This window comes from Chelonoidis abingdonii, chromosome 10 (assembly GCF_003597395.2).
Source record: "Chelonoidis abingdonii isolate Lonesome George chromosome 10, CheloAbing_2.0, whole genome shotgun sequence".
In the NCBI taxonomy this organism is placed as follows: Eukaryota; Metazoa; Chordata; order Testudines; family Testudinidae; genus Chelonoidis; species Chelonoidis abingdonii.
Window position 1 is genome coordinate 8,409,313 of NC_133778.1, and position 21,914 is coordinate 8,431,226.

Sequence of the window (21,914 nt, forward strand, 5' to 3'; positions counted from 1 at the left end):
TTTGGGTGAAAGTTTACTCTTCTCACAGACCATTGACCTCTGACGTCAATTTTTTGGACCTGCCACAGGCTTTCCACCATTAGCTGCTAGTCGTATGCAACGTGGGCAATTGTTACTTTTCAGCACACACATATGAAATCAAATATCGGAAATCCACTCTACACGACAATGCAGTGGCCTCTCAAGGTTGCCTTTGCCGGTCAAACATCAAGATATGTGCCCAAAAGGAATCTTCTATTTTGAACAGGTAGAGAATAACACCCATCACTGCTACTCAGATAAAGAAGGCAACTCGTGTTGACCCTGTATTGTCCCAGTTATGGACCTGGTATGCATGGAAAATCTCGACAACCTCTCCGTTCTACCTGACCTTGTTACCTACATGTCCAGGAGGACGGAGTTATCAGTCAACGTGGTTGGTTTGTTGTGGGAGAGACATGTCATTATTCCACACGACTGAGATCACAGATGTTTAGAACAGCTACATTCCGGTTCACTGTGGAATAGTGCGATGAAGGAATTGCACAAAGCTATTTTTGGTGGCCTGGATTGGACAGTGGCTATTGAAGAAAGGCAAAAGCTTGTATGTCTGTCAGGGTGTGAGGAATGCACCCCAGTGGGGGCCCCTACACCCATGGGACTGCCCTGAAAACCGTGGGCAACGTATTCACATTGACTTCGCTGGCCCGCTTGAAAGAAGCATGTTTCTTGGTGCAGTAGAATGCCCATTCTAATGGCCAGAAGTCTGAACTATAATGCGGTCCACTACTGCAGAGAGTACTATCAAAAACTACGGGGATCTTTAGTCGTTTCGGTCTGCCAACAACTTGGAGCGACAACGGATCGCAGTTCGTCTCTCAGGAGTTTCAAATTTTATGAAGGCAATGGGATACACCACATCACGTCAGCACCATATCATCCATCCATCAATGAATTAGCTGAAGATTTGTGCAGACAATGAAACATGCTTTTGAAATCAGCAAGGGGACAACACTCCATTCAAAGCACTCGATACCTTCTTACTTTCTACAGAACACACCTCATGCTACGACCCAGGCAATCCCGACCTTTCTAATGATAGGACAAGTTGCGCACTTGTTTTGATCTGCTGAAACCTTCTGAAACTCCAATAAATTGTGCAACATCAGCAGCAATATTCAAGTCCTCAGACGGGCACCAGAGCAAAAGACCGAAGCTTTAGCCTGGGACAGCCAGTTTTGGCTCGGAATTATACTTCCAGAGCTAAATGGTCCCTGCCATGATCATCACTCAAAACAGGAACTGTTCCCTACACAGTCCAGACTGCAGAGAATCTTAATCTGGCGGCGACATGTAGATCAGCTGTTTGCCAGTCATGCCAGTCCTCAGGCACATCTCAGTTGGTGGTCTGACTTCACCTCTTCTGGTAGACACTGAATCATGAATCACCTGTTCTCGACTGTTTCTCCTCCATTACTGCTGGCAGCTGAGTAACACCTTTGCCCAGCACGAACTGATACCACCTCCTCCACCTGTTCATGCTGCAGACCCTGAGCCCATGGTACTTTCGGGTGCAGCAACAGCAGGAGTTTGCCGTAATCCACCTAGAGACAGAAGGCCTCCTCATCGGCTGGATCTTTAGCTAGGGCGAACCCACGGTTATGGGAAAAAAATCCGCAGGTTTAGCCGGAATGGGGCAGTCTACCCTCCTTCTCTAGTCTAGTGTGTGTTTTATTTAGGGATGTTTCCTTTAGGAGGAGGACTATGTTGTGTATTTGGTTGTCATGGTTTTTGTTCCCATGGCAACTGAGTTAGATTATTAGGGGATAGCCTAGCCTGCTTCAGCCAGTTAGGTAAGCTCTATGTGTGTAAATAAATGGTACTTTTGTTAGCTGTCTGCTGTCTGGCCTCAAGTGATTTCTTCCTAAACCGGCTGCCCCCAAGGATATAACAGGAATCCATCCTATGCTCTGGAGACTGTTCCCCTAGCTGATGTTTTTAGTTTTGGAGTAAATTTTTAGAGCCCTGACGTAATTTTTTTAAGTTTTGAGTCAGAATCACTCTCTTTAATTTTGGCCATGTTAGAAGTGCTATATTGATAGGCAGGCTACTCTGAGTAACTGGACTGCTGCTTTGTGTGTACTAATTGTTGAGAAATTGTATAGTCAATTGATTGACAACACTTTGATTTGTTTTGAAATATACTGGAGAACGAATAACCAATGTGAATCAGGTTTATTAATATGGTATAGGAAAACAATTTTATACGATGCCAATCTCCAAAGAGCAGTCCCATGCAGCGATGTTACATTCCTCTTAGGCACAAGGTGTGCTCCCCACGTTACACATTTCAGCTGGTATTAGTTATATGATGATTTTTACAAGTTATACCTCTTTACGTGTCAGTGTAATCTAACCCATCAGTTTGTCCAGTTCTCTAACTTACTGTTTTGTTCCTTACTTATCTTTGTTTTGGGTACTAGCATTCCACGTACTGGCCAGTGAAGGTACTATGACATAGAACAAATGCATCTTGATTTTGACAGGTTTCCTATCTGCTTCTTTGAAATTATTGCTTCAACAAATGCAAGGGTGTTATGGGATACTTAGCATAAAAGAATAGGTTTACGGTGTAGGCCACTTTAGCCTATATCATTGTTTCAGTATTTGTGCTTGTTATCGGTGCTTAATGCATACTAATATGTATGGTGCTGATAGCACATATTATTAATATGGTTTATATGTATATGTTACCCAGCATATTAGTCAACATGATACTATTGGCAATTTGATCCAGAGTCACCAGTTATGCTATTTTTATAAAAGCTATTTTTTAAATAAATCTCAGGGCCCTTATATACCAGGTATATGTTAATTTTTCCTAAAAATTAGAGATACTCATAGGAATTTATCCTCCCCTGTATAAGTCTGATGTGCCCCAGTGAATTCTACACCCTTCTACTCCAAGGTTTCTCAGTATGAATAAGATCAGTCTCTGACTTGAGGCTTTTTTCACTCACATATAGCTGTGTACATATGGTGTTGATACAGTGGTTTTATTTTGCTGATCTGCCTTGACCTGTAAAAATTTTGCAACTGCAGGAAATTGTGGGAGGAAAGGGAGGAAAGATGAGACAAGGATTTTCGAAGTTAGTTCTTTCATATTCTGTTTATCACTTTCTAAATTTAAAATATTATATTTCAACTTCTAGACTTTGTTCTCATCATGTTTGTGTATATGGCCCAGCATGTGAGAGATGAGGAATGAGCAAAAGCTTTCAGAAAGCCAAAGTAAGCAGTGTAAACAATCCTCTTTATTGCGGAAGGTAAATGAGAAGTACTAATCACTGTATCTCGATATTTAAGCATTTTTGCTTTTTTAATTAAAAGGACTGGTTTTAGACCTACCCTAACAAGCGCATGAGATTCAGAATGAAATTATGATCATTCATCACTACATGCAGTTTTGGAACAGTTGTTCGTTGATATAAATGAAGCAGAGACTGTATTTTTTTTCTTCATTTTTTAAGATACATGCCGATTAATCTTTAATACACTAATTATTGCTACTACGTATTTGCTGTCATCCTCCAATAGCTCAGATAAATTTGGACATTTAGATTAGTAGGTAAAAGTAGAATATGATAAATGACCCCAAAAAATACACATCAGCCTTCATAATAACACTTAAGTCTTATTGTTTTACCATTTACCGTTTAGAAATCTCATTGTGTGGCTTTGAATACAAACACCACATCGTAGTACTAATGTTCACTCTCAAACATTCTGTTGTTAGATGTCAGCACTGGAATAAAATAACTTTTAGAAGCTTTCATTTTTCTTGAAAATGAAAGTTTTCCCCATTTTGTCTCCCTACATTTCGGAGTGGAGCAAAAAAGAGCTCAGTCAGCATTCTGTGGGCTAAATTTTCTAAGCCAGTGGTCCCCAACCTTTTTGTGGCCAGTAGCACATTCATGTTTTCAGAAGAGTGTGGTGAGCGTCAACAATTTTTCAAGGCTTATTTTGTATTTATACATTAAATAATACAAAAAAAATCATATTTAATATTACATAATATATGACTCCATAAGATAAAAAGAGTAATTTTACATGTAAAAGGTATTAATTAAATTATTTGGCAATTATTCTTTCACCTTACCATGTGAGTGTGCTCTTTGTTATCTACCTGTAAGAAAAATTAAGGAGTTTTTACAAAATAATTATCATAAACAGTTTTCAACTTATTTGTTTTAAACAAGTAAAATATAGTTGAACTGCTAGTCCAAATATATTTATTATTCTTACTTTAACATAGAATGAAGCCTGCAGCCCCGGAGTTCTGTCCCCAGCAGGCACAGGTCCCGGCTTCTCTCCCCTACTGGGCACTAGGTGGGCCCCACGCCTGCTGGGGACTGAGAACACCAGTGCTCACAGCCTGCAGCCCTGGAGTTCTCTGTCCCTGGCAGGCGCAGAGCCCCAGCTTCTCTCCCATTCTGGGCACTAGGCGGGCCACACGCCTGCCAGGGACAGAGAACACCGGCGCCCACAGCCTGCAGCCCTGGAGTTCTCTGTCCCTGGCAGGGACAGGGCTGCGGCTTCTCTCCCCTGCTGGGCACTAGGCAGGCACACACAAATCCCCGGCAGGCGCCATGGCACCCACGGGCACTGCGTTGGGGACCACTGTTCTAAGCCATTCTTTGATTTACTTGGTACGTTATTTCCAGTAGTGATTGGATCCAAAATTGCTACCATTGGTTAACAGTATACTGACCCAGGTAGATACTGGATTGTTTCTCTGAAGAGTAGTACCCCAGAGAAGAAGTGAAAAAGAGAGATGGATGAGATTAGCTGAACACTTCTCAGAAGATGATTGAATTGTGCTGACATAGATTAAATAGCACTGTGAGAGTATGGATGTTAACAGTGAATGGTAGCTGCTGTCCATTCTGTACAGCTAGAGCAAGGGCACTGGGTTAAGCCCTCTGGTCTTTCAGATGTCATGTATAAGTGTTGTGGGATGTTTGTTTGGTGCATGGAACATGCCCCTTCTGTCTCAGTTTGAGCTTTGGAAAAAAAGCATGTCTTTATGGATTCTTTTTCCAGAAGAAACATGAAGATGTCTTACCACTGTGACCTGTGAGGATGTGCACTGGAGCAGACCTGTTGTGTGGATGTCATTTGATGCTTGTAAGAGTAGCTGATAATGGTATCATTATACTTGTGTTCATTGGACCTGGAAGTACATGAGAAGCGGGTGGACCTACTATGTGATGGAGCAACCTCTTTGGTGAAAGGGGTGTGTTCATTGTGGCTCAATATGGCCAAACTCCAGAGTAATTAGACTCCCTTCTGAAGGGAGCTGAAATATTCCAAGTAGCCTGTTCACAAGCATAAGAATCGTCTTGATATTTGAAATGTTCCAGAGTGAATTACCTAGGGATGAGTGGCTTCTTTATTACTTGAAGCCTTTAGAACATAAGAATGGCCATATTGGGTGAGACCAATGGTCCATCCAGCCCAGTAGCCTATCTTCCGACAGTGACCAATGCCAGATGCCCCAGAGGGAATGAACAGAGAGGTAATCATCAAGTGATCCATCCCCCATCACCCATTCCCAGCTTCTGGCAAACAGAGGCTAGGGACACTTCAGAGCATGGTTTTGCATCCCTGCCTATCCATGCTAATAACTATTGATGGACCTATCCTCCATGAACTTATCTAGTCCTTTTTTGAACCCTGTTATTGTTTTGGCCTTCATAACATCCTCTGGCAAATAATTCCACAGGTTTAAATCAAGATTGGATGGCTGTAAGATCCAGTTTACAAAACCAGTGATCTTCCCCTTCAGAATTAAGGTCTCTGAGTCTAGGATGGGCGTAGAGCCTTCTTGATTTATTAAGTATTAAGAAATTCCTGCAATAATACCCCTTTCTCTATTTTGCTCAGGAATATTATTTGCCAGAAAGAACTGGGTTTCTTGCTGTTTCTCCCTGAAGTTACTGTCCTTCAGTGCAATCTCAGGGAGGGACAATCTGAAGGAATCTTTCTGAAGTGTATTTTGTATCCATACTGGATAACACTGAAGACCCATATGTAAAATAACCAGAAGTAGGGCAAAATGCTATTAGTATCCCTGCAAATGGAAAATTCTCTGAACCAGATAAGGCCAAAGAGAGGGGACCATTATGCTCATCTTGTCTGACCTCCTGCATAAGAAAGACCGTAGAATTTTGCCCCATAATTCCTGCATTGAGCCCAATAACTTGCAGCTGAACTAGAGCAAATATTTTAGAAAGATATCCAAGGGGAAATTTTCAGAAGTACACAGGTGAATTAGACTCCTAAGTCCCATTTTTCAAATTTGAAATGTAATCAGTTTGTGACATCTGTTTTTGTTAAGTCCATACTTCCTTCTAATACCAAATCAGTCCATTTGTGAATCAAGCCCATTAGGTGTCTAACTACCTCTTTAGGCGCCTAAATTGAATATTTAGGAGCAAATGATGTTCTCAAAACCACCACTCAGCTGCTGCCTAAACCTGTAGGTGCCTCTATTCCTATAGGCATCTAAGTTTCTGCTGGTGGATATGCACAAATCTACCTAAATCTTGCTGACATCCACAGCTGCTCAGAACCCTCATTCTGTCCAGAGTCCTGGCAAGATTCTCAAACTCAATGTGTGGAGGAGAGTGGACTTTGATAAAATCCTTTTTTAAGACTTCTGCAACCAAAAAGCCAGCCACGGAAAAGTCAGCCCAAGAAAATCTAGCTACCACCCCTACTTAAGGTTAGCGTAATTGACACGGTTTTATACTGCATTGTATTTACTGTATTAAAATGTTCTATGTGTTTGCGTGGTGTTAGTAGGATTCTACATTATTGTATTCACTGTTTTATGTGTAAAATGTGTACTGCGTAACCTGTCATTGAAAAAAAAAAAAAGTACACTGTTTAGGCGAAATGAGCATTGTCATAGGTGAGTGTGGTGAAGTTGTGAACACATCCTCCCTTATTCCATTATTTCTTATGGGGGAAAGTTCCCCAGTATACATCATTTCAGTATACATCACCATTTTCAAGAACACAATCCCAACCTATACAGGAGACTCCCGTAAATAAATATTATTTTTTGAGAGATTGCACATGTCCATTCCACATTAGGTGTGTGCGCACCTCAGAGTCAGACGATGGTGCAAGTGCCCTCTCCTGACTTGGGGTGCTGCATAATGATATAAAGAGTGGAGCTGCCCCAGACCTCCCTCAGTTCTTTCTTACCACCCATAACTGGTAGTCAGAGCCTGTCAGCTTTCTGCTGTGATTTTTCTCCCTCTAGTAATAGTTCTGTAAATTGTTAGCACTATACCTTAATTTAAGTTAGTGTTGGTATTCTTTGTTATTTCTTTGTTATTTCTCAACTTTTGGGCATTGGATCTTTTCTATACAAAGTGTGCCATTGACTGTTATCAGGGTATGCCTCAGTCTCGTGGCTTTAAGCCTTGGGGCAGCTGCAAAAAACTGCATGGGTGAGTGACCCTCATTCCAGGTGCTTAAAGTGCCTTGGTGAGGATCACATCTGAGACCATTGCCAGATCTTCAGCAACTTCAAACTCTGGCCAAAAAAAGACAGAGGTTCAGACTGCATCACTTTCTCATGGAGGCCACCCTGCATCCTCCTCTGAACCTTCCCATTCACGGCACACAACCAAGTACTACTTCTACCTTGGTGGAACTTTGTGGAGAGTCAGTATTGATCCCATTTTTCAGTACCGAGGAAGAAGCCCAGACCATAATCCTCAAAGTAGCCAAGCTCCTCTACAAGTTTGAGGCCCCCAGTACTGTCCACCAGTAAACAAGCAAGAGGACACGGTAGAGTATCCACTGGGAAGAAATGCTCCTTGTAACCAACCTTTTCATCTCATCAAGTGTTATCAGCACCAGTGCCCAGGCTGTTGAGACCAGCCCCCACTGTGGTACCTATTCCTTCAATGCAACAACAGCCACATCAGGGAATTTTCTCAGTACTGATGATCCTGGAGTCTATGCAGCAGCATGGGACCTGCTGTATCTGTTGGTGATGGATTCTCCAGTAGTGCAGGAGACAAACAAGCTGGTACTGCTTGATCCTCAGACTTCATCTACAGACTTACCTCTAAGAAAGTTTCAGCCCTTGGTGCTGTGAGCGACTACTTCAGAGCGTCCAGCACTTTGGCACATAGTACAGTCAAAGGGTAAACCCAACATGCTATCTCCCATACTGACATCTCTAGAGGGATACCACCAGATTTCAGCACTACCTCGTACAGCACCTCCATGGTCAGGTGACTCAGGGTCCTCCTCAGAGACTGAGCTCGGGTCCCATGCCCCTCGCTTCCAGGATAGAAGGTGACACCTTCATCACAAGAATTGTGCTTCTGATACTCATTGGATATCCTGAGATGTTCCAGAGACTCTGCTCCTTGGAGCAGTTGGAGTTCTATATTCTACCAATGGCCTTTCTGGGAACCAATGGGGCTTCCATCCCAACCACCCCAATCCTCCATGGTTCTGCCTTCATCTAGATTCCCAAGCAAATACCAGATGAGGAGGTTCATGACCTTAGCCCAGGTACTGAGCAGGAACCTCAGGAGATCAGAGATCAGACCCTTGATCCAACTCAGTGCAACCTCCTTTAATTCCTCCTCCTCCTCCTCATCATCATCACCTGTTGAGGCTGTGGTGTCTGGGAACTTTTCATCTGCTCGGGACGACTACAGGGACTACCAGGAGTTATGAAGGGAATAGCTACCTTTCTTGCTATTCAGGTTGAGGTGGTTCTGGAGAGTTCCTATAGGCTGGTGGATATACTGGGTTCAGCAGGACCTTACTGAGAGGCTCTATCTATAAATGAAGCCATTCTAGAGCCCACAAAATCTTTGTGGCAAACTCAATCATCTCTGCCACCGACAGCTAAGAAGACTGAAAGAGGGTACCATGCCCCTTCCCAGGTCTATGAACATTTTTATACACACCCTTTGCCAGATTCTTTACCTGTCTTGGCAGTGAATGAAAGTGCACATCATGGATATCTTTCTATCTCAAAGAGACTAGCCTTTTTTGGTAGAAAGGTTTATTCCACAGCTGGTCCACAATATCATACATCTCTAACCATCAAGCCTTGCTGGCCAGATATGACTTCTCCCCTGGGACAATGTACTGAAGTTTGCATATAGGTTGACAGAGGATGCCAGGCAGGAGTTTGAGGCCTTCTTAGAAGAGAGCAAACTGGTGGCTAGGATCTCTTTACATGCTGCATATTCACAGCCAGAGCCATGGCATCTGCAATAACTATGCAGAGATGTGTGTGGCTTCAGTTGTAAGGCCTCCTGTCCAAGATCTTCCCTTTGAAGGTCCTACACTCTTATTGCAGAAGATGGATGCACTGTAGTGGCAAGGATTCATGGGCCATGCTGAAATCACTCGGAATTTACGGTCCTTTCCCTAAAATAAAGCAATTCTTTGCTCAGTGTCACCAAAGATACCCCTTACTCCATCTGTGTAGCCTGACCAGCCAGAAAATGAAGGGGGCGGAGGGGGAAACAGAACCACAGGTGAAGACCTCAACCTCCTCAGTTTTCTTCTATGCCGGATCATTCAAGACAGCCTGGAAATCCCAAGCAGTCTGCTTGACTGCCTTATTGAGGACAGAGTATCACATTGTTACATAGTAGCTTCTCCTAGCCTGTTTTTTCAAGCAGATTGTCCAACTTCCTCTGTGTTTGATCCAATAATACCATGGCTCAATGAGTTCTCTTCACTGTGGAACAGGGAAATACCCTGCAGTTTATTTCCATCAATTCTTTCTTGTTTAAAGTCTCTATTACAGGGATCAGGTCTCTTAATATGGCCAGGACCAAGCAGACCGCTCGTAAGTCTACTGGTGGCAAAGTCCCCCGTAAGCAGTTGGCTACTAAAGCTGCCGGAAAGAGCGCGCCTGCCACTGGGGGAGTGAAGAAGCCTCATCGCTACCGACCCGGGACTGTGGCCCTGCGAGAGATCCGCCGCTACCAGAAATCAACTGAGCTGCTCATTCGCAAGCTGCCCTTCCAGCGCCTGGTGCGTGAAATCGCCCAAGATTTCAAGACCGACTTGCGCTTCCAGAGCTCGGCCAGTATGGCTCTACAGGAGGCGAGCGAAGCCTATTTGGTGGGGCTCTTTGAAGACACTAACCTGTGTGCTATTCATGCCAAGAGAGTTACCATCATGCCCAAGGACATCCAGTTAGCCCGGCGTATCCGTGGTGAGAGGGCTTAAAGGCTGCCCTTCAGCTTCTAGTAACGAAAACTAGTTTATTTCCACCTGTTCCTCTTCAGGGACAACTCTCACAAGGCTGTCCTCCAGGAGGCCTAGTTTCTCCTCTATTGGAAAACTGTAACGTTCCCCCTCTCCATCATGCAAAAGGTTTTCTAGTCACATTACATCCTGATCCCAAGGCAAAAGAAGGATTCAAACACATCCTAGGCCTGCGGAATTTGAACAAATAGATAAAGAAAATAAGGCAATGGTTCTCAACCAGGGGTGTGTGTACCCTTGGGGATACGCAGAGGTCTTCCAGGAGTACATCAACTCATCTAGATATTTGACCAGTTTTATGACAGGCCACATAAAAAGCACTAGTGAAGTCAGGAAAACTGCAATTTCATACAGACAATGATTTGTTTATACTGTTTTATATACTATGCACTGAAATGTGAGAACAATATTTATATTCCAATTGACTTATAGACTTTAAGGTCAGAAGGGACCATTATGATCATCTAGTCTGACCTCCTGCACAATTGATTTATTTTGTAATTATATGGTAAAAATGAGAAAGTCAGCAATTTTTCATTAATAGAGTGCTGTGACACTTTTGTGTTTTTATGTCTGATGTTGTAAGCAAGTATTTTTTTAGTGGGGTGAAACTTGGGAGTATGCAAGACAAATCAGACTCCTGAAAGAAATACAGTAGTCTGGAAAAGTGGAGAACCACTGAAATAAGCCTTCACATGATCATCCTAGCCTCCATTATCCCCTCTCTGGATCCCAGTGCCTTGTATGTTGCCTTCTGTTTCCATGTGACGATCCAGCAAACCCATGGGAGATTCCTAAGATTTCTGGTTAACAACACCCATCATCAGTTTACAGTCTTGCTCTTTGTCATGTCTGCTGCCCCTCTAATATTTACAAAATTCATGGCAGAAGTGGCTGCATTCTTAAGAAAAGCAGGGGTGCAAATATTTGCTTACCTGGATGAGTGGCTAGTATGAGGATAATCCAGGTTCCAAACAGAACTCATTCAAGGCAGGATCTGATCCGTCTTCAGTGTTCTGGGTCTGATGATCAACAAGGACAAGTCTTCTACCCAGTCAGAGAATAGAATTTATAGGGGCACCCCTGGATTCTACAGTAGCCAGGACATTCCTACCTCAGCCAGATTCCAGACAATGTTAAACATTTCCAGACATTTCAAAGCCTATCCAATCACAACAGTAAGAAACTGCCTCACACTACTAGGGCACATGGTTTCCTGTATATAGGTGGTTTGGCATGCCAGACTTCTTAGAAGGTTGCATAGCTGGTTAAAGTCAGTGTGCTCCCTTGCTCATCACTTCTTGAATATGCTGATTCAGGTATCTACAGGATTACTAGTCTTATTGGACTGGTGGATCCAGCCAATTTGTGTATGGGAGATCCCTTCACCCCCTCCCTTGCCCACATTGGTTCTGGTTACAGGCACTTCTTCTGTAGGTTGGGGAGCTCATCTAGGAAACCTACAACTCTGGGTCTATGATCTCATGAAGATTTGGCTCTCCACATAAACATGCAGGAGTTGTGAGGGAGAAAAGCACGACAGGATAGATGAATACCTCACATCAAGGGAGAGGCTCTGCAAGGCCTAGCGGACAGCACTACAAACAGACCAGGAGGGACCAAATCAGATGGTCTCTGTCAAGAGGTGACACATCTTTGGGAGTTTTGTATCACCAGTGCAATACATCTCAGTCTCATCTTCCTGGTTTTCAGAACAGCTTGGTGGTTCGCCTGTGCAGATTGTTCAGCAGAGATCACAAGTGTGATCACTGAATAGTGTTTCACCAGTCCTGATCCCTGTCCAGCAAATTTTGGACTACTTGTTTCACCTGGAACAACAAAGCTTATCGATTAGTTCCAATCAGTCCAATCAATCTGTCTCCAGCTTTCCACCCTCCTATAACAGGTCACTCAGTATTTTCCAATCCAATATCAGACTCTTAAAAGATCTGGACAGGTTATACCCCCATGTCATGGATCCCATTCTTGCTTGGGACTTAAATCTGTTGCTAACAAGATGATGGTCTGCCCTTTGAACCAGTGGGTACCTAATCTTTGCTGCATCTCTCTATGAATGTATCATTTTTGGTAGCTCTTACCTCCATGAGAAGGATGGCAGAGTTCTGAGTGTCGGTGACTGACCCTCCTGACGCATGTTTTTTTTCCCCAGGTCAAGGTATTCTTATGTCTGCATCAAAAATTCCTGGCTAAAATAGTTTTGGAATTCCACCTCAGTCAAGACGTATACTTACAAACATTCTTTCCTAATCCCCATTCTCATAAGGACAAGGAGAGGCTCCATACTTTGGATGTTAGAAAGGTGTTGGCTTTTTACTTGGACAGGACTAGGTCTTTTAGGTGGTCATCCGAGTTCTTTGTCTCTGGTGTGAACAGGATGAAAGGACAGGTTTCCCACTGCTGGTTTTATTTGATCAGCCCTTGGGGCTCCCACTGTCTTTCCAGACACTTTATTGATATGGTTGGTTTCAGCCAGTCATTTAAGGAACCCATTCATTCCACCCCAGACAGTCAGATGATCCAACATATCATGTCATTAACTGTATTATGTCCATTGGGTAGCAATTCTTAGTCAAGTAAGTCACTGTCATTCATGAAAATATTACAGAAGATTCCCTCTTTGTCACACTACAGTAATTCATTCTACCAGATCTGAAACTTCTACAGCGTTTTTGGCTCAAGTACTTACAGCAGATGTTTGTAGAGCTGCAACTTGGTAATCAGTGCATACTTTTACTACTCATTACACTATATCTCCATATTCCAGAGATGATGCCAAGTTTGGACAAGTAGTTCTTCAGTCCTTATTCAGGTAGACTTCGAAACTCACCTCCATATGAAGTTCCTGTGAATCTCCTAAAGTGGAATGGACATGTGCAATCACTTGAAGAAAAAAAACAATCTGTGCTTTGAGATGTGTTGCAAATATCCACTTCATGACCAACCCTCCTTCCCCTCTATATCGGAGTCTTTCTGGTACTGAGGGACGTTGGGGGCAATTCCACCCTTTATTCCATCATGGAGCAGCATATGCTGCCCTGACAGGTTCTACTAAGGGAAAAATCTGACTGGGCGACTAGGCACACTGACTTCCAAAGTGGAATAGACATGTGCAGCACATCTCAAAGAGCAACTGATAAAACAGTTTAGTAATCACTTTTTAACTGGAGCAGGGACTTGAATCTGACTCTCTTACATCCCAGGTACATGCCCTAGCTACTGTGCTACAGAGCCTCCCTCTGGTCCGATGAATATTTAGTTATTTATACAAAGTGGAATAGCTTCAATAGGCTAGAGGAGGGAGCCCTCTCCCCAAATACCCAAGCATCAGGGCAGTCACTTGGGATCTGGGAGACCTGAATTCAAGTCCATGCTCTAACTCAGGTAGAGTAGGGATTCAGACCTAGATCTCCCACATCCTACAGTAGTGCCCTAACTACTGAGCTGGTGGCTACAATACAGTAGGGTTTTACGGTCTCTCTCCCTCTTTCTTTGGGATGTATGGTGGGAGGGGTTGTTTTTGTGATGTGACTTAGGTGCCTGACTCCAGGAGAGGATTAATGGCGGAGAACCCTGAGTAGAGAGAGGCTCTTTCCATAAGCCCATAAGTCAGGTGCATACAGGCCCCAGCCCTTTTCTCTGCATTTCACTCCTGATTTGTTTAGGCGACTACCTGCTCAGTTGCTAGCTTCTGAGAATCCCTTTCTTAGGTGCCGAGCTTTCCCCATATAATGCATAGGGAGCCTGAGCACTCAGCTTAGGGCAGAGAATTGCAGTAGGCAGCAGGGTTCCTGGGAGCTGGGTGTTTCTGTGCTCAGCATTGGAATACCTACGTACTTTTGAATCTAGCTCAACGTGCTGATAGGGTAATATGGCTTTTGATTTTTTTCCACTTAAGACTTCAACCCAGGGTGTAGGCCTAAATTGACTTAATTGATCTAACTAAAGATGGCAGTTAAGAGACTGGATGGTGCTTAAGTTTAGCACTGTCTGTTCTCATGTTTAATAGACCTGCTTTGGGGTTGCCTGACACACGGTGGTAATACTGCAGCTAATCTAAATACACCCTTCTCTGTTTAGCAACTATGGCATGTAATGGTAGTTTTGGGGTGAGGGAGAAGACATCCTTCAAGTAAGGGAGGATGACACTATCATATACATACCCAGAAGAGGAATTTTGCTTCAAATGCTGAGAGGAAAGGACATGGCCCTGTGAAACCACTGGCCCCCCTTTCCTGCCACCTGCAAAAGATTCTGCAAGTTACTTTGTCCTCATTTCCATTTTAAAAATAAAAAAGACCTTTAGCACTTACTGTGGCCTCCTCTCATTTCTCTTCCTATGTATCATTGTGGTCTGGCTCCTTTCCTCTGCTGCAGCAATCTTTTGAAAGCATGCCAAGTTTCTACTGTCCCTCTAAATGCTACAGTCTCTTATCTTGCCCCTCCAGCCTTTGCTCTGTGTGAAATTCTCCCCTCCCTGCCCCAATTTTCTTTATTTACCCCAACTCCTCCTCCTTTCCAACACCACCTCTCTCTAAACTTTCCTTCCACATCCCAGTCTCCTGGAACACCTAAAACTCCCCTAGTCTCTTCTCCTTTTCCTCATACTTGCCTCATTCTCTCCTTTTTCCACCATACCCCTCATACTGTCCTATTCTCTGCAAATCTGCCAATCTCTCCTTTCAAAATGCCTCCCCTCCCAACCTCTTTTTCTGCCCCATACTCCTTTTATCTTCTCTTTCCCCACATTCACCAGTCTTTCCTCTCTTATCCCAAACCACCTTACTCTTCATTTTGATTTTTCTGCTGTTTTATTCTGTTTATTGTTATACTGCACTAATCAATAGGATATTCCTCCTCCTCCCCCAGTTCCTCCAGTCTCTCATCCCTCTCCTTCCAAACCACCTCATTCTCCTCACCATGTCTAGTGTCTGCTCTCTATCCAAGACTAACTCCCTCAGTCTCTTCTTTCTTTCACAAATCCAGCTCACTTTCTTCTCTTCCCCAACCCCCTCCTTTTCCTCTCCCTCTCCCTAATGGCCTCTACTGTTTTTATTTTAATACTGTGGACATTGTATGGAGAGCTTCACGCGGTTTTTTTCAAGATGAAGTACAAGGAACCATATTTATTATTCATACATTTTCATTTCCTGCCTTTATAAGAAAATGTGTGCACTCTTTGATTTGATCAATACATGCATTTGGTAGGTGCCTGTATCACTGTATCAAGTTACGACTTAAGAGGTAGTGTAGACTTGCCCATAGACTTTAAGGTCACAAGACACCGTTGTGATAATCTATTCTGATCTCGTGCCCATCGTAGACCATAGAACTTCAGCTATCCACTCCTGTAATAGACCCATAACCTGTAGCTGAGTTACTGAAGCCCTCAAATCATGATTTAAAGACTTCAAGTTCCAGATAATTCACCATTTATTCCATTTCAAACCAGTAAGGGACCCATGTCCAAGTTGCAGAGGAAGGCAAAACAAAAAACAGAGTCTCTGCCAATCTGACCTGGGGGAAAATTCCTTCCCGACTCCAAATATAGTGATCAGTTAAACCCTGAGCTAGTCACCAGGGAAAGAATTCACTGTAGTAACTGAGACCCCTTCCCATCTAGTGTCCGATCTTCAGCCATTTGAGATATTTGCTACTAGCAGTCGCAGATGAGCCACACGCTTGGCCTGCTGGTGAGGGATGAGTGCTCTGTTCTGCTGCTGCTGCACCTCTCCTTGCCCCCGGCACTTCCAACTTGCTCAGCCCTTCCCCTTGGCAGCTGGGCCTGGGCAGGAAGCTGAGGGAGTGGTACAGAGACACTTCTCACTCTGGCTGATTCCTCTCAGGGTCTCTGTGAGAGAGCCCGGCTCCTCTCTCCCCAGGGCCGAGCTCTCAGGGACAGGGACTGAGTGAATGGGAAATGTGCTGAGGAGGGGAGTCTTATGCTGATTTTTTAGCATAATTAAATGTCTGGAAAACATAGAGAAGGTACCACGTGCTGTAAAAGTGCAAAGTATTAGTATTATAATGGTCTTGTCACTTGTTGTAATGTGATGTCTATAGACTTCTCTGGCCTGGCCTGATTTTCAAAGACACTGAGCATTCATTGCTCCCATTAAAGTGAATGGATGCTCAGCACTTCTGAAAATCCAGGCCATTATTCTTACAACATAACCTCAAGTATTGTAAGTAACACCAAGATATTCAGGCAGTCCACATGTAGGGAAGAGAGAGCAACATCTGTTTCTTTCTTCTGCGGATATGGTCTTCCCAATCACTATTCAGCAGCACAGTTTCTAGAAGGATATCAGAGCAAAGGCTGGCTCTCAGGGTTACCTCCCTACTCTGGAGTACAGATGTGCGGATCCACATGAAAGACCCCCCTCAAGCTTATTTCTATCAGCTTAGGTTAAAAACTTCCCCAAGGCACAAATCCTTTCCTTGTCCTTGGATAGTATTGCTGCCACCATCAAGTGATTTAGACAAAGACTCAGGAAAAGGACCACTTGGAGTTCCTATTTCCCCAAAATATCCTCCAAAACCCCTTCATCCCCTTTCCTGGGGAGGCTTGAGAATAATAGTTTGCCTTTCATAAAAGTACAGACCAGATCCTTTATCTTTAGGACACTAAAATCAATCAGGTTCCTAAAAGAAGAATTTTATTTAAAAAAGTAAAAGCATCACACCTGCATAATCAGGATGGAAGGTAACTTCACAGGGTAGGTAAAGAGATTTAAAACACAGAGGATTCCCCTCTAGGCTTAGCTTCAAAGTTTCAAAAAACAGGAATAAAACTCCCTCTTAGCATAGGGAAAATTCACAAGTTAAAAGATAATCTAATGCATTTCCTTGCTTTTACTTACAACTTTTGTAATCTTAGATGTTCATTTCAGGAGATGTTTTTTCCTGCCTGCTCCCTCTGTTGTACAGAGAAATAGCAAACAAAGAGAGCACTAACAAAACTCTCCCCCCATCCCAGATTTGAAAGTATCTTCTTTTCTTATTGGTCCTTTTGGTCAGATTCCAACCAGGTTATTTGAGCTTCTTAACCCCTTACAGGTAAAATGATTCTGTACCTCTGTCTGTGCCTCTGGCCAGGAGAGAGATTATGTTACTGCATACATAAAGGTTGTTACCCTTCCCTCTATGACACTGCCTTTATGTATACAAATGTCTATTCAAACCCAGTCTTCACCACAACCCCCTCTTTCCAGGAACTGTCCTTTTAAGTAGTAGTACCTGCTCTACCCTGCACATGAATTGCCTGGATTTTCTTGATGTTACCTGTAACATCAAGTTGCCAGTATGTTTGTCCTTTTTCCTCTGGCATGCTGGAGGGTGTGGGGGCATCTCTTCACTGAACCATTCCAGAGGTGCTGTCACGTGTGACCTTTTAACTCATCACATTGTTTAAAATAGTTGGTGCAACAGGCAAGGAAATGACCACATTTTCCAGTGAGAGTGCATAGTTTATATCTTGTAAGTACATGAACCAGGGAAAGTACAACAGATTAAAAACACTATGCACTTGTAGACAGTCTGCCATCTAAAAATGTAAAAATGCTTGTAAACATTAATGGGTTCTTAGCATCTCTATATACTTTTGCGCTAGAGAAATAGCATTACCTTTCTGTGGGGGAAAGACATACAGGAAGAAAGAGTTGTCTATGACTGCACATGAACGTATGAGAGAGAACCATGGAAACATCCCCCTTCTGACTCCCATGCCTTCACCATGTGGGCTCTTGCATTTTACATTATATAAGACTAAAACACCCACTCTCTATCTTTCAGATAGAAGCCATCTACGCCAGTCAAGAAACCAGCAAAAGTATTTCACAATGGATATAGATGATGAAGAAAATATGAGTAAGATGTGTATATTTACATAATAAACAATATCGTCCTTTCTGCGGGTGCCATAAGGAAATGGTGTGAATTCAGTGAGAGGAAATTTCTGTGTATATATAGTTCACTTTATGTGTGTGTTCATTAAAGAAGAATTTTCATACTGGGGAAGCTTTCAAATACATCTGATTAACACATGATCCAGTTACCCTTCATGTGATTTACATCTTCATACCATGATCACTAATCATCAAAGATATTTGTATTTCAAAACAGCATTTTCCCTCTTAGTCTGTTTTCTCCTACTTTGAACCTGCAGTGAAGTAATGATGATCAATGAATGCATCTACGGCTTGCACTGAAGAAATAGGGGGGCTGGTATACTGTATTGATACAACATACACTCATGTATCCTGTGTAGCATACTGTCTCCTACAAAAAACATTTCTAGATGTGCCAACACCCCTAGCTCTATGTACTTTCCACCTAATATCTCCAAATGCCAGCCCATAGAAGAACTGGAAGTAGAGATTACAGGACTATCCTAAACTTATATGAGGTCTGGGTTAGTGTAAGAGAGGAGCTCCTGCCTCTTACAGTCTTCCAGCTAGATTACAGGCTGAACAGAGATCTTATCTGCCCTAAAGATCAGAGCCTTTGTGCACCAGGAGTGTGCCTGTAGCTGGCCAGGCAATCATGTAGCTGGCCAGGCAATAGATGGAAAGAGATTTGAAGGGAACAGAGATCATTATTACTTTTGGGGTGTACCTGGGGGAGGGGAAACTAGGTAAATGGGGCAAGAAAGAGAGTTTGAGAAACCTGGGAAAGGGACAGGAATTGTGAGGACAAGGGATACAGGAGAATGGAGGGAGGATAAAGGAGATCAAATATAAGCGTTTGTGAAACAAAAAAGAAGGAAGGAGAGAAATCAAGTAATGGAGGAAAGAAAAGGAAGAAAATTATACAGTGCTCTGTTCTCCAGCTATTTAGAGTGTTAGATTGTTTTCATTAAAGGTTCAGTCTTGCTCTGGCACAGAGCCAGCAAAGCATTTAAACAAGTGTGTAGCTTTAAATATGAGTAGCCCCTTGACTTCAATGGAGCTACTCAAGGGCTTCAAGTTAAGCATGTGTCTAAATGCATTGTTGGATTGGTGTGAAAGTCCTCAGCCTTGTGCAGGGTTGAGCCCTAGTTACCTACAGAAAGAAATACCGCAACCATATTATTATGCAGTTATCTCATTTTAAAGGTATTTGGTCTTTTAACCATCCTTATTTTTTGTGAATGATAATGAAGTAGTGTATGTGTGTTGTTCTTGAAGAACTGTGCATGAAAATCTCCTATGCTTTACTGTAAATTGTTCAATGCTGTTTAAACACGAGCATTTGTTTATTCTGTCCCCGAACTGTAAAGCTAACATATATCATACGTTTTCTTTGACAAAGGTACTGACATCCTAACAGTACAGCAAGGCCTTGTATGGGAAAGATACAATTTTACAGGGGAAGTTACAGTGCATTTTTATTGGGAAATCAAGAAGCTGGACTGCTGTAAAATGACTTCATTTTATTAAAATTCATTCTTCTAGGCTGTTTTTCTTTAATTAAACTACTAGCTTGGGTTGGCCTGTGTTTGCTACATATGCAATATCATAGCCTCCAATTATAATATCTATTTTACCTGCAGAGACTAAAACTCAAATCAAATTGGTTGTGCAAAATTTTAATGCAATGGTTATATATTTTTTCTAAAATACAGAAAAAATTGAAAAAACATTTCTTGGCATTTCAGGTGAAAGTGGGTATAGTGCCTTTTTTTCTTTTATGCATTGAAGGTGTGGAGAAGGTGGTATAACAACAGAAACAGAGGAAACAGTTATAATTTATTTATTGATTTGAATTTTTTACTGGTCCACATTAAGTCCATCCAGTTCTCTGAGTGTCCTTGGCAATCCCTTAAAAATGTTCATAATAATAAAAAGACCCATCAATTACTTCAGTATAAAATCAGATAACCCTGAAACAGAATCAAAATATCAAAAACTATTTGACCTCCCCTCAAAATCCCTTCTCCCCACAAAATCCATCCCATTGGCCAGACCTATCCATCAGTTTGTGGCTGAGCGAGAAGAGACGGGCCTTGCAGCACACCCTGCATTCGAACCAATTCAGTTTGATGGATCCCCTTGCTGCTGTACTGATCTCTTTGTTTTTCCAAGTTTCTTCCCACAAAACTCATCCAGAGAGTGCTCACACGTGTAATTGGTCTCATCACTGCTTCACACACCTGTTGCAGAGAAGTTGCCCTTGCTAAGAGTTCCCCAAGAAAGTTAATGAGAACAGCAGTAAAGAGGATGAAACATTTTTGCTAGCTTTGCCTTAACCAAGAGGATGAAATTTAGGCAAGGGAGGCAGAACACAGGGAACATTATTTCTCATCCGGTGAGGGGACTGCCCTCATGGACCACCTTACCTGCATGCATATTAACTATGTCTTTGACCAGGAAACTCTCAGAAATAAACAAGCACACTGGTAATGGATGCCTCCTCTGTTCAAAGAGGTAAATATTTTCTTTGTAGCACACCTTCCTTCCTTGCTCTGCTGCCTGATACTTAGTAAAGCTCCGGGGAAAGAAAGTTTCAGTGGCAAAACTTGTTTCTTCTTCTGCTGAAAATGTCAATGGCTGATCCTATCAGACTTGATTTTTGCCAACTCAGATACTACAAAAATGCCTGAAATCTCCTGTCCACCCTGGAATATTTTTTAGTGTACGTAAACAAATTAGCTTGTCTGAGAAATGGCTCAGGCTCAAGTTATTTGTGGCCAAGATTTCCAAAAGTTGGATCCAGCAGAGCATTGTTGAAATCCAGAGAGGTAGCTCAGTGGTTTGAGTATTGGCCTGCTAAGTCTAGGGTTGTGAGCTCAATCTTTGAGGGGACCATTTAGGAACCTGGAGCAAAATCAGTACTTGGTCCTGCTAGTGAAGGCAGGGGACTGGACTTGATGACCTTTCAAGGTCCCTTCCAGTTCTATGAAATAGGTATATCTCCATATTTAAACTCGTTTGCAGAAGTGCTGAGCACAAAACAGCTCTCATTGACCATAATGTGAGGTGTGCAGCACTTTTGAAAATCAGGTAGATGCTTAAATACATGTTTAGAGTATTAACTTTTTGAAAATCTTGACCCCAGTGGTTAAGTGACCACTGGAAGAGTGTGTATCCTCACCAAGGAGAGGTTCAGGTAGACATCTTTCACCTGGTCAACACAAAAGCTAATTTTAAAGAAGTTATATCCATTTTGCTCAGTGCAGTGTTTTAACAGTTCAGATAGTGAAGCCTTTCTTTCAGTCTATCAGCTAAGAATTGTACTTGCCAGTATAGTTGTGGGTATTGATATTTCTGAGCATGCTGCTGGTTCTAATGGATATTTTGTTGAAAACTGTGACACCAGCAGTACAAGATCTAATGTCAGGTTATAAACCAATTTCTTCTCATGTTTTAGTACCAGTTTCACATTCAAATGAGTTAATTTAGAGCTAGATTTTCAGAGGATCTCAGCTGCCATTTAGGCACCTTTATGAAGTGACCAGCTTTTCAAAAGCTTCCATTTAGGACAATACGAGCAGCTGTAGGCTGAGCACTTTTGAGCACTTTTAAAATGCTTACCACTTCATATAGAGGTCTGAGCTTTTTTCAGAATCTGATCCATAATCTTTAAATAAACATTAATACTTAAATATA

General features: G+C 42.5%; 2 protein-coding genes across 3 annotated transcripts in view; both read left to right on the plus strand.

Moving 5' to 3' along the window:
* ADARB1 (adenosine deaminase RNA specific B1) overlaps nucleotides 1-21,914 on the plus strand; it is a 171,195-nt gene that overhangs the window by 43,307 nt on the left and 105,974 nt on the right. For both annotated transcript variants that reach the window (XM_032804117.2, XM_075069901.1), the window contains exon 2: nucleotides 18,121-18,195. In XM_032804117.2, the coding sequence (XP_032660008.1) occupies nucleotides 18,121-18,195 (75 nt within the window). The remainder of the gene's footprint in view (nucleotides 1-18,120; nucleotides 18,196-21,914) is intronic.
* On the plus strand, nucleotides 9,859-10,278 carry LOC116838718 (histone H3). Its single transcript, XM_032804118.2, has one exon. The coding sequence runs from the start codon at nucleotides 9,859-9,861 to the stop codon at nucleotides 10,267-10,269; it is 411 nt and encodes a 136-aa protein (XP_032660009.1). The 3' UTR covers nucleotides 10,270-10,278.